This window comes from Cinclus cinclus, unplaced genomic scaffold, assembly GCF_963662255.1.
Source record: "Cinclus cinclus unplaced genomic scaffold, bCinCin1.1 SCAFFOLD_248, whole genome shotgun sequence".
Classification (NCBI taxonomy): domain Eukaryota; kingdom Metazoa; phylum Chordata; class Aves; order Passeriformes; family Cinclidae; genus Cinclus; species Cinclus cinclus.
This window is the reverse complement of record NW_026912145.1, coordinates 47,643-66,538: the sequence shown is the minus strand read 5'-3', so window position 1 is coordinate 66,538 and position 18,896 is coordinate 47,643. Positions and strand designations below refer to the sequence as shown.

Genomic DNA, 18,896 nt, shown 5'->3' with positions numbered 1-18,896 from the left:
GCCGATCCACCGGTGAAATCAGCCCTGGCTGTGCCTGGAACTTGTGGATGAGTAGCTGCAGCTGCTGGAGTCAGAGCAAAGGGGAACCACATTCACATGAAGGTTTTCCTTTCCCTGCAGACACAAACTCCTGCCCCAGTCTCTTCTTCCCATTCTCTTTCTCTCAAGCCTCCAGGCACAATATTCTCACTGCCCCTGCCCTGCTGGTGTCTCCAGCCCTCCCTCGAGCAGGTGGCTCTGCTCCTTTTCACCTCCATTCTCAAGGTGGAGACACCTTCTCCTCCCCAAATGCCTCTGCTCCCTCCCTCCCTCCAGTCCTGACCCTCCTCCACCCCCCTCCTCAGAGACCTCCCCAGCCCTAATCCAGCCCCCCACCCTCCTCCCCTGCCACAGGCCAGCCACGGCTCTCCCTTTCACCTTCTCCTGCTTTAGCCCTGCCACCAACCCCTCCACCCTCCCCTCAATTCTTTCCTCCACCCAGCTCAGCCCCTTCTAATCCCGGCCTGGCTCAGCTCAGCTCAGCTCAGCCCCTTCTCCTGGCCCAGCCCTGATTAACCCAGCTCAGCTCAGCCCCTTCTCCCAGCACTGTCCTGGCTCAGCTCAGCGCTATTCGTCCCTGCTCTGGTCCAGCCTAGCCCGTTCCCATGTCCGGCCCTGTCCCGTTCCAATTCCCATTCCCGTTCCCATTCCCATGTCCGGCCCTGTCCCGTTCCAATTCCCATTCCCGTTCCCATTCCCATGTCCGGCCCTGTCCCGTTCCAATTCCCGTTCCCGTTCCCATTCCCATGTCCGGGCCTGTCCCGTTCCAATTCCCGTTCCCATTCCCATGTCCGGCCCTGTCCCGTTCCAATTCCCGTTCCCGTTCCCATTCCCATGTCCGGCCCTGTCCCGTTCCAATTCCCATTCCCGTTCCCATTCCCATGTCCGGCCCTGTCCCGTTCCAATTCCCGTTCCCATTCCCATGTCCGGCCCTGTCCCGTTCCAATTCCCATGTCCGGCCCTGTCCCGTTCCAATTCCCGTTCCCGTTCCCATGTCCGGCCCTGTCCCGTTCCAATTCCCGTTCCCGTTCCCATTCCCATGTCCGGCCCTGCCCACTCCCTCTTCGCAGGCCACGCCCCCTTTCTCCGCACGGGATCTCGCGGGATCTCCCCCGCGCGTCGCGTCACGCGGGGGCCGAGCGGTGACGTCACCGAGGCACGGCGCCCCGCCCCGTGAGTGACGGCACGCTCACCAATAAAACGGGGCCGAGGGGAGAATGATGCGGAGCGCGACCAATGGGCGGCGGGCGGGGCGGGGCCGGACGGGGCGGGGTGGGGTCCGCGCCTGTCAGCGGGGCGGCGGGATGGCGGCGCTGTATGCCTGCACCAAGTGCCACCAGCGCTTCCCCTTCGAGGCGCTCAGCCAGGGCCAGCAGCTCTGCAAGGTCCAGGAGAGGGGCTGGGGGAGGGCTGTGAGGGGGCTGTGGGGGAAGGGCTGTGAGGGAGCTTGTGGGGGCTCATTTGGGAGGAGGCCGATGCGAGAGGAATGTGAAGGGGGCTGTGAAGGAAATGGGGGGTGATCTGTGAGGAGATTTGAGGGCGGTGGTCTGTGAGGGGATATGGGGGAGGTCTGAGGGGTAAAGGGCTTCTTGGAGCATTGTTTGTGAGGGAGAGATAACAAGGAAGTGTTTTTAAGGGGTCTGGAGGCTCTTAGAGGGACTGAGGATAACTGGGGAGCTGTTTGTGGGGAGATCCTAGGAGTATTTGTGAAGTTTGGGGCAGTGAGGTGTCTGGGGTCCGTAGCTGGGTGTGGGTTCGGGCCTGGGAGCTTTGGGGAGGTTTTGAGGGGCTGGAGCGTGGGGCTAAAGCCTGGGGGCTGTTAGAGGGATGTGTTGAAGGGCTGTTTAGGGGAGCTGTTTGTCAGGGTGACCTGAGGGCTCGGGAGGCAGTTTGGAGGTGCTGGGGGTATTTGGAGGCTGTTGGAGTGGGAGTCATGGTGTTGTTTTGGGGAATAGAGGGGAGGTGGGAGCTGTTCCTGAACAATGGCCTGGGAGGATCTGGGGACATTGGTATCTTGAAAGGAGTAAGGTGGGTTTTGGGGACAGTCTGAGGGGGTGGGGAAGAACAAGATCAAACGAAATAGGGATGAAATAGGGAACACAGGGCAGGACCTGGAGTAGCCTGGGATCACTGAGGCTGGGACAAAGCAGGTGAACGTAGGGGAAGCTGGGATGAGAGGAGAGCACAGCCAGATATACAGGAAACGGGTGAATACCTGAGGCAGAGCTGAGTGTTCCTGCCCTGGGAGCCAGGGCCACCCCATGACCCTGCTCTGTGGGTGTGGGACACAAATGAGCCCTGGTGGTAGCTCTCAGTTCATACCTGGCTCACCTGTGACACATGCCATTCCCATCACCCTTCCTCTTCTCTCAGCATGACTGTGCAGGGAGGAAGTGTTTGCAAGTGTGGGGATGTGGTGGGAGTGGAGGGCAGCAGGAGATGTGGGATTTGGGGAGCTGCACTGCATCTCATGGAGCACCTCTGTTGTTGCAGGAGTGCCGGATTGCTCACCCCATTGTTAAATGCACTTACTGCAGGACTGAATTCCAACAGGAAAGGTAAATGCTTGCTGAGCTGGGGAGATCTAGGTTCAGTGTAGAATGATCACACCCTGGGAGCTGGAATGCTTCCACACCTTCACTGACTGAGCCTTACCTGTAGTTTGTTGCAGTGGAAGACTTGGGGGACCTTTGGCTGCCTCCAAAGGTCTGCTGGGCGAGTTGAAATGTGTGTAGTGCCCTTGGATTACACCTTTTGCTTGGGTTTTTTTTTCGTTTTTTTTTCAGTCAGAGCTCAGATGCATCTTCCAGGGAAAGATCTGGGTGTATCTTCCCATGAGTTTTCCTCTTACCTTATGTCTGGTATCCAACATTCATTTCTTGCTGTGTGTCCTTTAGCTGGACTCTTGTCTTTTTTCATTTTGACAAGTTGTGTAGCTGTCAGAGGGAGGATTGGTGAACCCAGAGCTGTGTGTGGCTGTTGTGTGAGGTGTTCCTTCCTGTGTTTGTTGGACAAATATACCTCTGCCCTCTCCTGTGACCTCCTGAGTGGAGCCTGCCCTGATGCTGAATCACTCATGCTGCCAATTAGTCAGTGATCAAATCCTGTGTTTGTATGGACAAAAACCTGGTGTCATCTGGGGATGCCTTAATTAAAAGATACCTCCTAGTAATGCCACTTTTTGGCCATTTATCCTCAGCCAGATGGGGACAGGAAAAGCACTTTGGTATCTGAGTCCCTAGAGAAGTTGAATCCAGCTTCATCACCAGAGACACAGGCAAGGGGAGGCTGGGATCCTGAGCAGGGATCCTGGGATCCCTGCATTCTAAACACAGAGGTTTCATTTTCTGTTGGAATGTGTTAATACAGTGATCTATCCTTCTTAACAGCAAAACCAACACGATATGCAAGAAGTGTGCTCAGAACGTGAAGCTCTATGGCACAGTAAGTGATGGGGACTCAGCCTCTCTTCCTTTCATCTCTCTTGTCTTTATCCTGCTGAAATCCCAGAGCAGTTTATGGACTGACTCAGCTGTAAGAGCATGACTGATCAATAATATGGGTCACTCAAGTGTGAAACTTTGACTTTTTCTCTTCTTTTAGCACAAAAAAGAGCTTTGCATCGTTTGAGGCTAGGAAATGATACCCAGTAGAAACAAGACTGTGCTTACACAGACTGAGATTGCTGCAGGAAGCAGTGATAAATCTTTATTTCCTGCTTGTCTGAAATTGGTTCTATTTTGGGTTTTTTTCTAAAGATTTCACAGCACTTGATAAATGGTCTCTGAGTGCCATGGCTAAATACACTTAGCTTAGGGATCCAAATGGAGTTTTGTCTCCTGGATCAGCATTATACTCTGCATAGAATAAGGAAATAAAATTTTGAAATTATGGGGGAGAATTGGAATGGGCAGTGTACTATTGTAGTTAGAAGGCTGTAGCAGTTGTTCTTATTTTTTAAAGCCCAAACCCTGCCAGTACTGCAACATCATAGCAGCATTTATTGGAAACAAATGCCAGCGTTGCACCAACTCGGAGAAGAAGTATGGCCCCCCTCACTCGTGTGAGCAGTGCAAGCAGCAGTGTGCTTTTGACCGGAAGGATGACAGGAAGAAGGTCAGTGTTTGTGTAAAAGAAGGCTGAAAAGGTAAAAGGGTTGATGACAGTGATCCTTTGTCCATCTTCTTTGCATCTTTTGCAGCATTTCTGACAGGACAAGGAGGAAAGGCTTCCGCCTGCCAGATGGCAGCGTTAGATGGGATACTGGGAAGGAATTCTTCCCTGTGAGTGTGGGGAGGCCCTGGCACAGGGTGCCCAGAGCAGCTGGGACTGCCCCTGGATCCCTGGCAGTGCCCAAGGCCAGGCTGGATGGGGCTTTGAGCAGCCTCGGACAGTGGGAGGTGTCCCTGCCGTGGCAGGGGGTGCCACTGGAGGAGCATTAAGGTCCCTTTGCTCCCAAGCCATTCCATGATCCATGTCTCTTGGTTATGAAGTGTTTTTCTAGAGCTGAGCATTGCTCTGGTTTATAGATGTTTAATCTTTGAGCCTTTATGTGCCTCTGCCACATATTCTTAGAAAGATCTCTTGAACTGGGCCCAAGAGCTGGCAGGGGAGCAAAGACCTCTGAATGAAGTGTGAGATGCTGTCTGGGGAGAGGGGTGGGGAATGATATTTGTTCCGTAGCCTGAGGAGCTACAAGTGTCATACCTCCACCAGGAAACCCTTTCTATGGCTTCTGTACACCCTTTGCTTCAAGCCCCCTGAGGCACTGTTCACACCTATTTTTTGGAATGCTGCAGGGATAATCGATGCCCTGCTGAGCCTCCTGGAGCAGACACCCTTGCTGTTTCGGTCTCCAGTGACTGCCTGTCCATTCAGAGGATTCTTTCTGAGTCCCCGCTTGTTCATGTGTGACCCTAAGCTTGAAAGTGCTTCTTGTCTTTTCAGTACTTGTTTTGTGGGCAGGAAGAAAGACCAAAACTTCTTTTTGTCTCCTCTTCCAGGTGGATGGAAAGCTGCTGTGCTGGTTGTGCACACTGTCCTATAAACGAGTTCTGCAGAAGACCAAAGAGCAGTGCAAACACCTGAGCAGCTCTTCCCGAGCCAGCCTGCAGGAGAAGGAGCAGTTCAGTAGGCTCAGCAGTGGCAGCCACTATAACAGGTGACCTTGGGGAGGACTTTGGGCAGGGTCTGAGTTCAGGATGATCTGACTGAGTCACACTTTGCTTTTTTGCAAACATCACTGTGCTGATACAGCCTTGTGCTTCTTAGTGATCTGACTTACTGAACCTGTACACTGTGAAAGCAAAGTTGTATTTGTAAAATTTAATGATTAAAATGCAGGATTTAAGCAGGAGTTCTTCACCTACATGCTGCTCTGACTCATTGTTTTCTGTTTATTTTTAGTATCCAGCTACTCTTCAAGGAATGATTTTTTATCATTTTAGCACTGGGAAATGCTGTCTTAATAGGATCAAAGTGGGTGGGAATATTTAGCAGCCTCTCTGTCTTAGTCTGCAAGTCATTCAGGTTCTGACATACAATTTCCTCCTTTTTCTAGCCAGAAAACCTTATCCACGTCTTCCATTCAGAACGAAATCCCAAAGAAGAAAGCCAAGTTTGATGCCATATCTGCCAATGGTGACAGGTGAGCCTGTTACATGGGGAAGTTGTGGGTGGGTGGTTTTGTTTGCTGAGTTTATATAAGACAGAGTTGTGTGTGAATATCAGGAAGCTCTTATGTTAGAGCAGGGGCCTTGGGCTTTGAGACCTCGAGGGGCTGCCCTAGAACCTGGCAGAGCCAGTGCTACCTGGAATCTAGATATAGATTTGAAGAGGAAAAGAGCACTGAGCACCTGTACCTGCTTGGATGGAGCAGGGTGGAGGTGATGGTTGGCTGAACTCCCCAGCAGTCAGGAAATTGCAGCCAGACCAACTGCATTGTCTCTCCTGCAGTCACATGGAGAGAGGGGCTGGTGAGGTCTGCAGGTTTTGTGCTTTAAGGTCAGACTGATCTGCAGGGAGAGCCTCAGAGGACATGAGAAGATTCAGACCCACTTCCCATGTCCCCTCCAGCCTTTGGGGGAGAGACAAGCAGTCAAACAGCTTTGCTTGAAAGGTGGTGGACTCCCCATCCTGGAGGTGTTCCAGGCCAGGTTGGATGGGTCATGGAGCAACTTTGTCTAGTGGAAGGTGTCCCTTCCCATGGCAGGGGGATGGAACAAGATGCTCTTTAAAATTCGTTCCAGCCCAAACCATTCCATGGTTCTCTGATTCTAGGAAAGCATCCGACCCCTCTCTGCTGTCACACTTGATGCTGGATCATGTTGATACCAGCTGCCTGTGCAGTGGAATGGGAGTCACTAGCAGAAGCAGGAGATTGAGGTGGATTTGTATTTTTATGATCTTGTACATACATATTTTCATTCCTGCCTTTCCTCTCTGATTCTCAGCGTTCCTTCCTCTCCCGAGATGCTTTGCCCCCTTATCCAGAGGGCCCCGTCCACGTTGGCACAGTGGGCTGCTTCCCAACAGACTCTCGGGGCCCACCATTGTCCTGTTGCTCAAGGCATTGACATCCTGAAGTGAGATCACCTATTGTTTTCTCCCCTCCCTCCCTGAGAACTGCATCATACACTGGAACTCTCCCTCTCAATGGATCTCTCTAAACAGCAGGGATTTGTGAGCATGGACCAGAGCATAGTTAGTGCCAAAGGGTTTGTTAAAGCCACTGGTATTTAATGAATCACTACCTACCTTCAGTGTCTCTGAGGTCACAGTTCTCTCCTATGGATCCTGTTGACACCTTGTCATTGTAAAATGCTCCCATGGGAAATGCCCCATCCCTGGAAGTGTTTGTGGCCAGGTTGGATGAGGCTTGGGGCAGCCTCATCTAGTGGAAGGTGGCCCTGCCTATGGCAGGGGTCAGAATGAGATGAGCTTTAAAGTCCTTTCCAACCCAAACTATTCTGTGATTCTGTGAAATAGAACTTTAATAATTTTACGGGGCAGTGGCTCCCATGGAGTGGTCTGAAAGACTTTTTGTGATCTGAACAGCATTTTCAGTTAAAAGCTGGAAATATTTAAGGACTGATTGGGTCTTAAGAGCCATGGCTGAGTGCAGAGGGGTTAGAATTCAGTTGCCTTCAGTGCTGGTGGAACCAGGGGAGAGAATGGAAACACGGCCTTGGCAGAACTGGTGTAGCCTGTCCTGATGCAGTTTTCCCTCTGAGAGGTGGCTGTTCTGGGCTGTAGGACAGCACCAACTGTTTTTATCTCCTCATTGAATCTTGGGCTGAGATCTCACAACTCACTGTAACAGCCCTGCTGGCTTGAAAATACCCCAAAAGCAAAATGTCCTCTACTCTGGGCTGGTCAGCTATTTGTTTGGAAAACAGGAGCATGTATTGAAAGAATCAAGGGCCTGCCTTTTTGATCTCATGTCAGATATTGTCAGGCTGGCTCCTGCCAAGGCTGTAGGCCTTGCCACAGGCTTTTTTTGATGAGTTCCAGTAACAAACCAGTGTAAATTTAGCAACTAAAGAGCTTCAGCAACGTGCAGCAGAAAAGGCAAGCTGCAGCTGCCTTTAATAGACAAATGGCTGCATGTCTTGAGTGGAATAATAATGGGGATTCCTTAAGTGTTTGGAGTTGCTGAGGGTTCTTTTATGAGGGTGAGCCCCCAAATCCCTCCCCTTTTATGCAACTATCAGAGTGTCCCTCCCAGAGTCACCTTGGTGTCTGGAGCACAGCCTGAGCATGCAGTTAAGGTCTGCTGCAGCACAGTGGTGTTTGCAGCAGCAGAGTCTGGAGTAAAGTGACACAACCAGCACCTCCTCCCTGCTGAGATAAGCCTCAACTCCCTGTACCATGGCTCCTGGCTCCAGCCAAACCTCTGGTGTAGTCCTCAGCTGGGCAAAATTTGGGCATGTTTAAGCTTAGCTGTCTTTGGCAACACCTTCAGTCAGGGTCCAGCTTATCTGAAATTACTGCTAGGTAAGGTAGAAAAGGTAGAATTTCCTTTACTGTGTTGTACTGAATTCCCTCTGTGTTTTTGTTTATGATTTCAGAGTGGTTGTTGCTCACAATGGCTGTGATTTGTGGACAGGGTGATCTCTAGCAGTCATTTAAAGGGTGATGTTGGATGGTTTGTTCTGGGTGAGTTCTGGGAAGAGCAGACAGCTCTGTTGCTGCTGCACTGGGAGTAGTTTTCTCTCCCAGTGACTGGCAGCACATCTTGCAGCAGACCTGGCCTTATTAATCCTTTTGTGCTGCCAGTGCCCCTTGGTCTTGTGCTGCCCAGCACGCCAGCTTCATCTCCAGCCCCTGGAGCTGTGCTGGTCCTGACTGGGGCACTCTCGGTGTCCCCATCCTCTTGGGCCAGTGCTGACAAAGTGTTTTTATGCTGCAGACTCTGCAGATGAGCACGCTGCGGTCCCTTCTCCTGTCACTGCAGACAAGGTGCTAAATTGTGCTTGTAACACCAGTCAGTGCCAGCACTGCTGGCAGGGGGGAGGGCAGCAGCAGGATGCTCAGCAGTGAAGTTCGTTTGTAAAAAGATTCTTCTTTGCATAGGAAAGTCCTGGCACAGTTTAAAGCTCTGTGACTTGAGCTGTACTGCTCTGAGCAGAGGATGTTTTTCATACAATTCCAGAGTGGTTTGGGTTGGAAGGGACCTTAAAGCCCATCTCATTCTGCCCCCCTGCCGTGGGCAGGAACACCTTCCACTATCCCAGGTTGCTCCAAGCCCTGTCCAGCCTGGCCTTGAACACTTGCAGGGATGGAGCAGCCACAGCTTCTCTGGGCACGCTGTCCCAGGGCATCACCACTGTCACAGGGAAGAATTCCTTCCCACTATCCTATCCATCCCTGCCTTCTGGCAGCAGGAAGCCATCCCACCTTGTCCTGGCACTCCAGGCCCTTGTCCCAAGACCTTCTTCAGCTCTCTTGGAGCCCCTTTAGGCACTGGAATGGGCTCTAAGGTTTCCCCAGAGCTTTCTCTTCTCCAGGCCGAATACCTTTAGCTCTCCCAGTCTGGGTTCAGAGCAGAGGGGTTCCAGCTCTTGGAACATCTCTGTGGTCTCCTCTGAGCTCATTCCAGCAGCTCCACATCCTGCTGATGTTGGTGGCCCAGAGCTGGAGGCAGCTCTGCCTGGTGTTTTTTTTCTAAAATGAAATGCGGGTGCTGGTTTAGTGCCTGGTCTGTGCCTGTTCAGGCCAGCTTGACTTGAGTAGCAAAATCTTTAAGTGTGGCATTTGCTTTGCCTAATTTCTGCCATTTAACAGGTGTGGAGTTTAAGGCAGTCAATTTGGTTTTTGTTCCAGTCAATAGAGAGAGGCAGGTGTCTTGGGAACAGCTCCATTTTTGTTCTCTGTCTCTTCTGAAAACAGCAGGAGCTCATAATTTCCCTTTAATTAGCAGTGTGCATTTTAGGCCGTTCAAACATGGAGAGCTCATGTCCCCCTGATCTATCTCAGGGGGCTGGATCTTGAGTTTATTTAGTTTATTTGTAGAGGAAATGGCTTTTTCCTTTTTTTTTCTCTTTTTGGTTGGTTGTTTTAATTCTTGATCTTGTTTGTTAAGGGAAAGGACTGACTTGTGTTTGGCAGTTTTCCTTTGAACTTTGGAGTCTCAGGCTGCTTCTGTAACATGGAGTTAAAGGCAGAGGAACCTTTCATTACTATCTTGTCAGTCTTTACAAAAATACAAAAGAGGAAAAAAAATATCTGCTTCTTTATGTAGCACCTTAACTCATCTGAAGGGGCCTTTTGCAGCAACGGGACAGGAAAATACCTGCCTGGTACTTTATACCCCTCCACGAGGAGATCTCAAGTTCTCCAGTGGTGGATGCAGAGCCCCAGGGACAGGTGCTCTGTGCCAGGCTGTGACTGTCCCATCCCTTCCTTCTCCCCACGGCTGGCAGGGCTGGCTCTCACCTTCCTGCCTTTGCAATGAGCTGGGCAGCAGCAGCTGCCAGGCAGGGAATTTTTCCTGCTGGAGCTGCTCAGGGTAATGTGGACATCTCCTGGCACTCTTTATCACCCCAGGGCATGGCAGGAGGGAAGCGTGCCTGGGCAAAAGAATAGTGTGTCGAGGGGTTGTTTTCAGCCAGAGGCAATCACTGAGGAAGCCTTTCTTTTCTGTGGAGGCTGTTGGGTTTTTAATTGTTGTTTTGTTTTGTTCTTCTTTCTTTCTCTCCTCCCCAGCATATTTGCACTGAGTGGGAAATTAAAGCTGCTGTTAATAAAGTGCTTGCACACAGGAAGGTGCTGGATGTCATCTTGCACGGCCTCCACTTGGGAAAACTATTGGGAAAGTTTTATAATGGAGTTGTTCTATGCTAATGTGTGGGTATCCAGCACAGAGCTGGATGCAGTGTGCCCAGAGAGCTGCCACATCTGAGGGTGGACTCTGCTGTCAGCATGTTTAGCCATGCAGGGCTCTTCTGCTGCAGGCTGTCTCCTGCAGGCCCTCAGTTCTGAATTTTCTTCTGGCAGGTTTTCTCTCGCAGTGCCTCAGGGCCATCCTCTGACTCTCAGATCTGGGAAGCTGCCTCTGCTTAGTTTCCCTCTGTAGATCCCCAGCACAGTGGGGGGAGCAAGCCTTTTCCTCTGCCACATCCTTACTAATGAGTCCTGTCAAAGCAGACTGTACTGCTTTTAATTAGAAAATGGATCATTTCCAGGTGCTAGAGGAGACCCCGTGTGAAGTGAGCAGCAAGTACTCTCTGCCTTAGGGTACAGGCTGGGGACTGGAAGCTCACAGGTAGAAACATCCTTGAGAGAGGCAGAGAATTTTGGGTTGAGACCATGCCTTCCCCACTCTGCTGCAGTTTCCAGCTTTAGAGCCGAGTGTTGACCTACTCTGGAGGCTTTTAAAAAAAAAAGTCAGGCTTCAGGTGACTCTGACAATTTATCTTTATTTATCTGATAACAGCCAGACTTGAAGTCATCTTCTAGGTGAAGGAAGCTTTGTTGTCTTATTACTGTTCAGTTTTTGTACAGCAGTTTCAGGTGTGTGTGGCTGGGAGTGGGCTGCCCACTTAGCATGCGGAGATAAAAATCAGCTTTAGGGATGGAGCAGAAGGCAGGGAAAAATTGGGTGGGCTCCCTGGGCCTTGTGGCTGCAGCTTGTTGTATCCTATGATCTGGCAAATTCCTGTAGCACAGGGCTGTGTGTGCCTGCCTGGGGCACTGGTTGTCTGCTAGAGGGGTTTGTGATTTACCAGTACTGCAGTGACTCAGGCACACATAACTCTGCTGACAGGTTGCTTAGATTTAGAGTACCTGGTGGTGTACAGGTGATGTGCTCAGCTATTTCTCTGTCTTCTTGGAGAGTTTTTCCTACTCTGAAATAATGAAGCTTCTCCCTAAATTGCTTTATTGTGGCAGAATCATATTACAAGGTCCAGTATGTTTTTTACCCCTTTTCCTTGTTCAGGACAATGTAGCTGTTTCCCTTTGCTCTGTTTGTTGAACTTGGAGGTTATTTGTTTCTCTTTCATGTTCCCTCCTTGCCAGAATATTTGTTTACATTCAGTGGGAAGTTTTGTAGTGCATCCTAGGACTGCTTGTGAGCAGAGATTTCCAAAGGGATACATAAAATTTAATTATTTCTCTGATTGTTGTCTTCAACTCTTTGGTTTGAAAAAGGATCATGAATGATCATGAAATTATTCTCATTCTCCTTTGAGTGCATCTGTGGGAGCTTCCCTGCCTCAGTGAAGAGGAGGGATTTGTTGAGAGCCTCTCCCTGTTTTTTGCTGCAGTTTTTCTCCAGACCTCGCCCTGGACTCCCCTGGCACCGACCACTTTGTCATCATTGCCCAGCTGAAGGAGGAAGTGGCTACTTTAAAAAAGATGCTTCACCAGAAGGATCAGATGATTTTGGAGAAGGAGAAGAAGGTACAGTCCTGGCTTGCTTCCCTCCCAGGCTGACATTTTCTCACAGATCACACTCTGACACAGCCTGTTTTTTTTATCTTGGAGTTAACATGTCTGGCTCTTTTCAGGCTGCCTGCTTTCCAAAGCCAAAGAGGCTCTCTGGACCCACCCAGAGGATCTCATTTCATAAAGGGTCATTTCCTGACCACTGTGAAACCTCTGTGTGTGGGCAAGGCTGGGAATAAACATGCTGCTGCTTGGAGAAATGCAGTGCTGGCCCTTGCTGTTGCTCTGTGCTCTCAATGACACAGTTCTGCTCTCGTTGCAGTCCCCCAGCACTGCCAGCATGTCTGTGACCTCAGGCAGTGTCACACACCTTCTGTAGAGGAACTTTCTGTGGTAGGGGGGTCTGTGGGGAGGGCAGTTGTTGCCTCTTCCAGCTCACTTGCTCCTTCCTGGTTTCTGTACAGATCACAGAGCTGAAAGCTGACCTGCAGTACCAAGAATCACAGATGAGGGCAAAGATGAACCAAATGGAGAAGACACACAAAGAGGTCATGGAGCAGTTACAGGTGACAGCATTTTTGGTTTAACTTGCTGAGCTGTGTTGTATCCAGGAGAGACTGAGGACATTCCTGAGCTGTGTCCAGGAGGGACTGAGGACACTCCTGATCAGAACATCCTGTGAGCTCCTGCACACAGACCTCTGCTAATGCTTCTCAGCCCTGTCCTACAGCCTCCCTGCTGCCAGGCAAGCCCCTCCTCAGCTCTGCATTACATCCCAACCACCATTTACACCTACCTTGCTCTGGGTTGTAAAGTGCTATGTTGTGTCCCCTATGGACTAGACAGGAACCTACAAACTCATTTTGCTTATGGCCAAAATCAGGTTTGAGCCTGTTTCTGTAGAACCTTTGTCAGCTCCTTGAACCTCTAAATCACCTCCCTGTGATTTGTGTGAGCAGTAACCAGAGAGAACAAAGGAACAATTGGCAGTTCTTTTAGCCCTGTATCTCTAGTCCAAATAAAGAAGTCCCTGAGCTGATGGAAGCAGGGAGGGCAGGATTCTTGTCATGACTGTGGAAACACAGCAGACTATCAGCATGAATAGCTTGAGCCACTGAAGGGATCAGGTCAAAGGGGAAGAAATCAGACACAGAAATGAACTTTGCACCCTTTAATTACTCTGGGTATATAAAGATCTAAAGCCCCAGCAGTGAGAGGTGGGAAGGGATGAGACAAAAGGCTTCTGTTGCCCCTGAGGAAACAGCCCCTCCTCCATCCACACCTACTCTGGGGAAGTATCCCAGTGGAAGCCAGGTTTGGGGCCTCCAGCTGCTGTCAGAGTGCTGCTGCCTGTGAGAATCCCATCACAGGGCACGTCCTTCTGCCTGGCTGAAGGCTGGAATGTGGGATTGTGGTGTGCAGGGGGCTGGATGTGCTGTTTCTGAAGGTAAAGGAGCATCAAATCCAGGAGCAGGTGTGCCCCAGCCACCTCCCTCTCTTGGGGCTTTCCATGTCTGTGTTCAGCTCAGGCTGGCACTGCCCTGAACTCTGGTGACCAGACATTTTCTTTCTGCTGGTACTGGCTTAGTCTTTGGAAACCTTTTTCAATAGTTGCAAAGTCAAAAATTCAGATCCTTAATGTATTGTAGGTGCCTTGAACTGTTCATATGATTAATTTTTGAACAGTATTGTGGGTTTTATTATTATTATTATTTTGTCTTTGTCCTTTCTGGTGGGACTGGGATGGGAGAGCCATCTCTAGAAGGTTAGAGGTGAACTTAGCATCTGCCCCCCCTTTCCACCTGTGTGTGGAATGTCAGCAGCTTCTGCATATGGATCCCAAGAGCTAATAATGATCCATACCACTAAATACCCATTTTCCCCATTTCCAGGCCAAGAACAGAGAACTCCTGAAGCAAGCAGCTGCCCTGTCAAAAGGCAAAAAGCCTGAGAAGTCAGGAGCAATAACCTCTCCTTAAAGCCAAGCCCCCAGCCTGGGAGCTTTGGCCAGCATTAGCCGAGGAGCCTGGGAGCCCTGCTGGATCGCTGGAAGCCCAAAGCTCTGTGTTGTCACTGTCCCCCTGCTGGGGGCTCCATGGCATTCCTGGTGCGTGTTACCTTCTGACAGCATGCCTGAGTGTGGCTGTTTCGATCCATGGGGAGAGGTCCCAGCCTTCCTAAATCCCCCCTGAAGTACTGTTTTCTGGAAGAAAACTTTTCCTAACCAGTTGCTACCACTGCCAGCCCTTTCTGTGAGCAAATAGGAACCTGCTGCATTAGTGGCTCCTTGCTGGCTCCCAGCCTGCTGCTGTGAGGGAATTGCCATGGCCAGTTGTTCTGCAGATAAAATGGGAGCTGGATCTTTTTTTTTCTTGAACTATTCCTTCTTCAAAAGAGAGCTGAGAACTCACCAGCCCAACAGATGTTCCTGGAAGGTTGTGCCACTGCTGACAACAGTTGATCCAGCTTTTTGAAGATGCTTCCAAAATGGGAGCCATGTATTTATCTTGGAAGATTTTTGTGTTTTGTTTTGTTTTTTTCTTCTTTTCTCTGTCAACTTGGCAAACCAAACTGCCTGGTTTTGTGTTTCCTTGTTTTTCTGATTAGAGCTTTTGGGTTGGGAGCCAAAGTGGAATGATAGAGCCCCCAACCCACCCAGAATTCCCCCTCCCAGTGCCCTGGTTACGTGGTGACCTCTGGGATTTTGATGATTTCTGAAGCTTGGTGTGATCAAGTGTCTCTTACTCCATTTCTTTACACAGAGGGAGTTCAAGGCTTGGATGTTCCCTCTCTTCCCCCTTTCCCTGCCTCTTTCAGATGCAGGGGCCAGGTTGGCTCCGGGAAGGCACTTACTCAGGCAGCGACCCGATCCAGGGAGTGTTTTTTGGGGCACTCCAGGGATTTTTCTCACTGCTGATTCCAAACCAGCAGGATCAAAGGGCTATGAGAGTTCCCTGTACCAGGGATGTGCTGCCCCAAAACAGCACAGCTGCCACTGGCCCTTACAGCCAGACCAGCTAGGTCCCCCCAGGCATCTCTTTTGGGGTGGACAAAAAGCACTTGGAGGGGGAGCACCACACAACTCCAGGCTGGCAGGAGCTCCTCAACATCCTGAACTCCAGACAGGGAGTGGAGAAACATCTCAGGGCTTGGAGACCCCCGAGCAGGGGCTGAAGGTAGGTAGAAGAACTCATGCTTTTGCTGCAGGGCGGCTGCTCCATCAGGGCTTTGATGAAGCTTTTAACTAGAGCTTGTGATTACCTTTTTCATCCTTTTGTTTCTTATTTGTTGCTAAAGTTGATTTTACTCAAAGGCACTTTTTTGGGATGATGTTGGCTTCTGGCACGGAAGGAGCATGTTTCATTGAACGCTGCCATGTGTTTGTTTTTGGTTTTTCTAAGAGACTTTTGATGTGAAAACAAGCAAAACCAGAAATTGTTACACTTTGCCTGAGTGTGGCAGCTGGAAAAACTCGTCCAATTTTATACTTTTAGAAAATGAAGCGCATTGGTGGGAGTTTTTTTAACTGTGGGCTTTCCTTTTTTTTTCCTTCCCTCGACATACAGAAATTAAAAAGAGGGAGAAAGGCCCTGTAAATACTGTTCAGTTGGGTTTTTAATCGTGATAAATTGCTCCTGCCGTCGCGTAGCTGATTTGTAGCACCAACATCGTTTCTTTGTATGTTTGTAATAATGAGATTTTAAAGGGATGCTTTGATTTGTACAAATGACACCTGTAAAAGCAGTTTAAAAAAATCCTCCTCCATGGCTGATACTTTGTTTGCTTTGAAAAGGGAAGAAGCCAAACCAACCAAAGTACATCTCCCTGCCTGGAGCTGATTTATCTCCTGCTCTAGGGTTGGGAGTTAGGGGAAGGAGACAGTGTTTTCCCATTGTTTGCTCTGCACCTACTTTTTTTTCTATCTTTAAATCCTCCCATCCAGCCTGTTGCTAGGATGCTGGTTACTTGGTTACATCCAGCTTCCCAGGACCCATCCAGCTGTGTCTGACGAGATTTATTCCTGATCTCGGCAAGGGGATGTGACTGGCACAGAGAGACCCACTCCTTTGGCTTGGAGGTTTTCTGTTTCCCATGAGATTTCCATGAAGAAAATTCAGCTGCCCCTCATCTTTTTGCAAGGAAACCTCCAGAGGTCAGGGAGTTTAAAGGGGTTTTAACTTAGCCCCTTTTCCTTATTCATATCCAGTGTCCTGGAGCACATGGGAATAGCAGCTCCTTCCTGCTGCTACTCCCAGATCAATGAGGATCACTGACCAGTACAAACCAGTACACACCACAGTTTCTAATGTTTGTGTTGCTGAAGCAGCATCCATCTGCCTGCAGTGCAGAAATCCTGATGGAGTGCTGGCAGCTCCTGTGGGCCAGGATCACCTTGGGAGTTACCTTCCCTCCACACCTCTGAACGGTGCTGCTGCAGAAGAAGTGAGAAGAAACAGCCTCAAGGTGTGCCAGGGAAGGTTTAGATTGGATATCACAGACAATTCTTCCATGGAAAGGGCTGTCCAGCCCTGGCACAGGCTGCCCAGGGAAGTTGTGGAGTCCTGGAGGAATTTGAAAGCCATATGGGTGTAACATTTGGGGACAAGGGTTAGGTGGTGGCCCCCAGTGCTGGGGGAACAATTGGACTGGATGCTCTTAAAGATCTTTTCCAACCTGAATGATTCCATGATTCCAATTCCCTTTTCCACCCCACAAATGCTCTGGGCTTCCTTCTTCCAGCCCACAAAGCCCTAATGCTGCAGGTTTTCACACTGGAGTCTGTGGTGGGGTGACCAGCCCCAGTGACAATCCAGCTCCTGCTCTTCGAGCGGAGCATGTAAGGGAAGGAAACACTGAAACAAAATTCCACGTCTTACCTGCTCCAGGTGTTCCCTCAGAGTGTCCCTGTATGGCCTCTGCTGCCCAAAAGCACCAGCTGGTGAAAAAGAGGGAGGTTGGCTGGGGACAACTCCAGCCTAAGGTAACACACCTTGAGCACTTTGCCTTCCCTTGCTCTTTTGCTTTCCTGGAGCACCAGACTTGTCCAGTCAGCAGGATGGTAACCAGGGCACTGTCCCAAAATAATTACCTACTGTTGCTTGTTTTTAAATCCCTAGAGAGATTTTAAAGCGATGTGGCACTTTGGGACAGGGGTTAGTGGTGGCTTTGGCAGTGCTGGGGTTATAGTTGAACTTGATGATGTGAGAGGGCTTTTCCAAACTGAACAATTCCACGATTCTATGCTGTTTTGCAGTGCCCAGCATGGCCTGCTCCTGGCTCCCAGCATGGATGGCCAGGTGCTCCCTGCACCAGGCTGCTGTGGGAGGAGGGACACGCTGCTGGCAGCCTGAGCCAGCTGCTGTGTGAGCAGGAGCATTGGAGCCAGCCGGGAAAAGTGCTGAGGCTGCAGGTAACCAGTGCTTGCCAGGTGGGCTGACAAGGGGTGAGGAGCAGATGTGGGATCCGGTGCTGCTCCAAAACCTGGAGCTCTGTGCCCACCCAGCCGTGCTGGCTGGGCCCCTCCTGTCCCTGTGTGACGTGCAGGAGTCGTCTGTGGGACAAATGTTCTCCTGGCACAGCCCTTCATGTCTTCTGATGGGATATTTTTATATTAAATATTTGACGGCATGTCTAGCCCATCTCTTCAGCTGAATCATTGCCTGATTCACATCCACAGCCCTGTCCCTCTAATATCCAGAGCTTTTTGGGGACTACAAAGGGCAGAACAGAGGCAGCCTACCTCCCTCAGTCTCCTCCCCCCCCCAATTTTGCTTGCTCTGTGTTGCCTTTACTGATGCAAAGGAAGAGATGTGTTTTCCCCACCAGGCTGATATGTTCAGCCAAAGCCAACACAGACCTCATGGCCTCAGGTGGAACTGTGGAGTCATCATGGAATGGTTTGGGTTGGAAGAGATCTTAAAGCTCATCTTGTTCCACCCCCTGCCATGGGCAGGGACACCTTCCACTAGATGAGGTAGCTTCAAACCCCATCTAGCCTGGCCTTGGACACTTCCAGCCATAGCTGGTGACCAGCAGCACCTCTGCTTGTGCCCCATGCCCTGTGGCTCTGAGGGGTGTGACAGTGCCAAAGGAGCAAGTGAAGGAGCTGGACTGGGGTGTCAGAGGTTAAAACAGCACCCCTGACCCCAGGGCAATGAGGGGGCACCTTCCCTTGGATCAGATGAAATGAAGCCCCTGAACTGTGCCTCTGAAATGACACAAGTGGAAATACAGAAGTGGAAACCTTGAGGCAGCCAGAGCCACCCAGACCCCACGGCCTCGGCACAGAGACGTGTTTGCAAAACACCCTAAAAATAGCCCCAGGAGTGGGACAAGGACAAGGAGCAATGACCAGGGACATTTGAAACTGGCTCTGTCCTCCCTCCCAGCAGAGGCTGTGGCTGTGGGCTGTGCTGGCGGCTGTTCCAGCCGTGGCCTGGTGCTGCAGTGCCAAGGAGCCCTGATGTTCCCTCTGCTGGCAGGAGCTCAGCCCGGAGCCAGAGGAGGCTGTTGCCAGGCAAATCCTGAGTTGTTTGTACAGGGACTCCTGTTTGCTGGACTTTGCTGTGTTGGGCTGTCAGGCAGCACCAGATTGGTACCAGTGCTGTGTCTGGGACAGCCCATGGTTGTGGAGGTGGGTTTTTTACTTTCTTTTTACCTTTTTTTTTTTTCTTTATTATTTTTCTTCTTTTCACTTTTTCTCCTGTCCCTTTGGAGAAACACCAAACCCAGTGAAAGAGTCAGAGAATCCCAGACCGTGTTTGGTTGGAAGGGATCTTAAACCTATCTCATTCTGTCCCACTCCATGGGCAGGGACACCTTCCACTATCTCAGATTGCTCCAAGCCCTGTCCAGCCTGGCTTTGGACACTTCCCGGGGTCCAGGGGCAAACTGGGCAAACTCTGCCAGGGCCTCCCCACTGTCAAAGGAAAGAATTCCTTCCCACTGTCCCATCCATCCCTGCCTTC

At 50.4% G+C, this 18,896-nt stretch overlaps 1 protein-coding gene across 4 annotated transcripts; it reads left to right on the top strand.

Annotated features, from left to right (window-relative positions):
* Window positions 1-1,319: 1,319 nt before the first annotated feature.
* FAM76A (family with sequence similarity 76 member A) lies at window positions 1,320-17,653 on the top strand. 4 transcript variants are annotated; one of them, XM_062514469.1, is made up of 9 exons: window positions 1,320-1,424; window positions 2,533-2,597; window positions 3,429-3,483; window positions 4,003-4,155; window positions 5,043-5,200; window positions 5,600-5,686; window positions 11,808-11,943; window positions 12,393-12,494; window positions 13,821-17,653. In XM_062514469.1, the coding sequence occupies exons 1-9, from the start codon at window positions 1,344-1,346 to the stop codon at window positions 13,905-13,907; spliced, it is 924 nt and encodes a 307-aa protein (XP_062370453.1). In that variant the 5' UTR covers window positions 1,320-1,343; the 3' UTR covers window positions 13,908-17,653. The 4 variants fall into 4 exon arrangements, with proteins under 4 accessions (XP_062370453.1, XP_062370455.1, XP_062370456.1 ...); XM_062514471.1 differs by lacking the exon at window positions 5,600-5,686; XM_062514468.1 differs by lacking the exon at window positions 1,320-1,424 and having other exon boundaries at window positions 2,212-2,597.
* The last annotated feature ends 1,243 nt before the right edge of the window (window positions 17,654-18,896 follow it).

Excerpts from the sequence above, each read along its gene's own strand:
- FAM76A (XM_062514468.1), top strand. The coding sequence starts at position 2,380 with ATGCCATTCCCATCACCCTTCCTCTTCTCTCAGCATGACTGTGCAGGG. Across the intron at positions 3,484-4,002 it reads ACGTGAAGCTCTATGGCACA|CCCAAACCCTGCCAGTACTG; the intron begins GTAAGTGATGGG and ends TATTTTTTAAAG. Across the intron at positions 5,201-5,599 it reads AGTGGCAGCCACTATAACAG|CCAGAAAACCTTATCCACGT; the intron begins GTGACCTTGGGG and ends TCCTTTTTCTAG.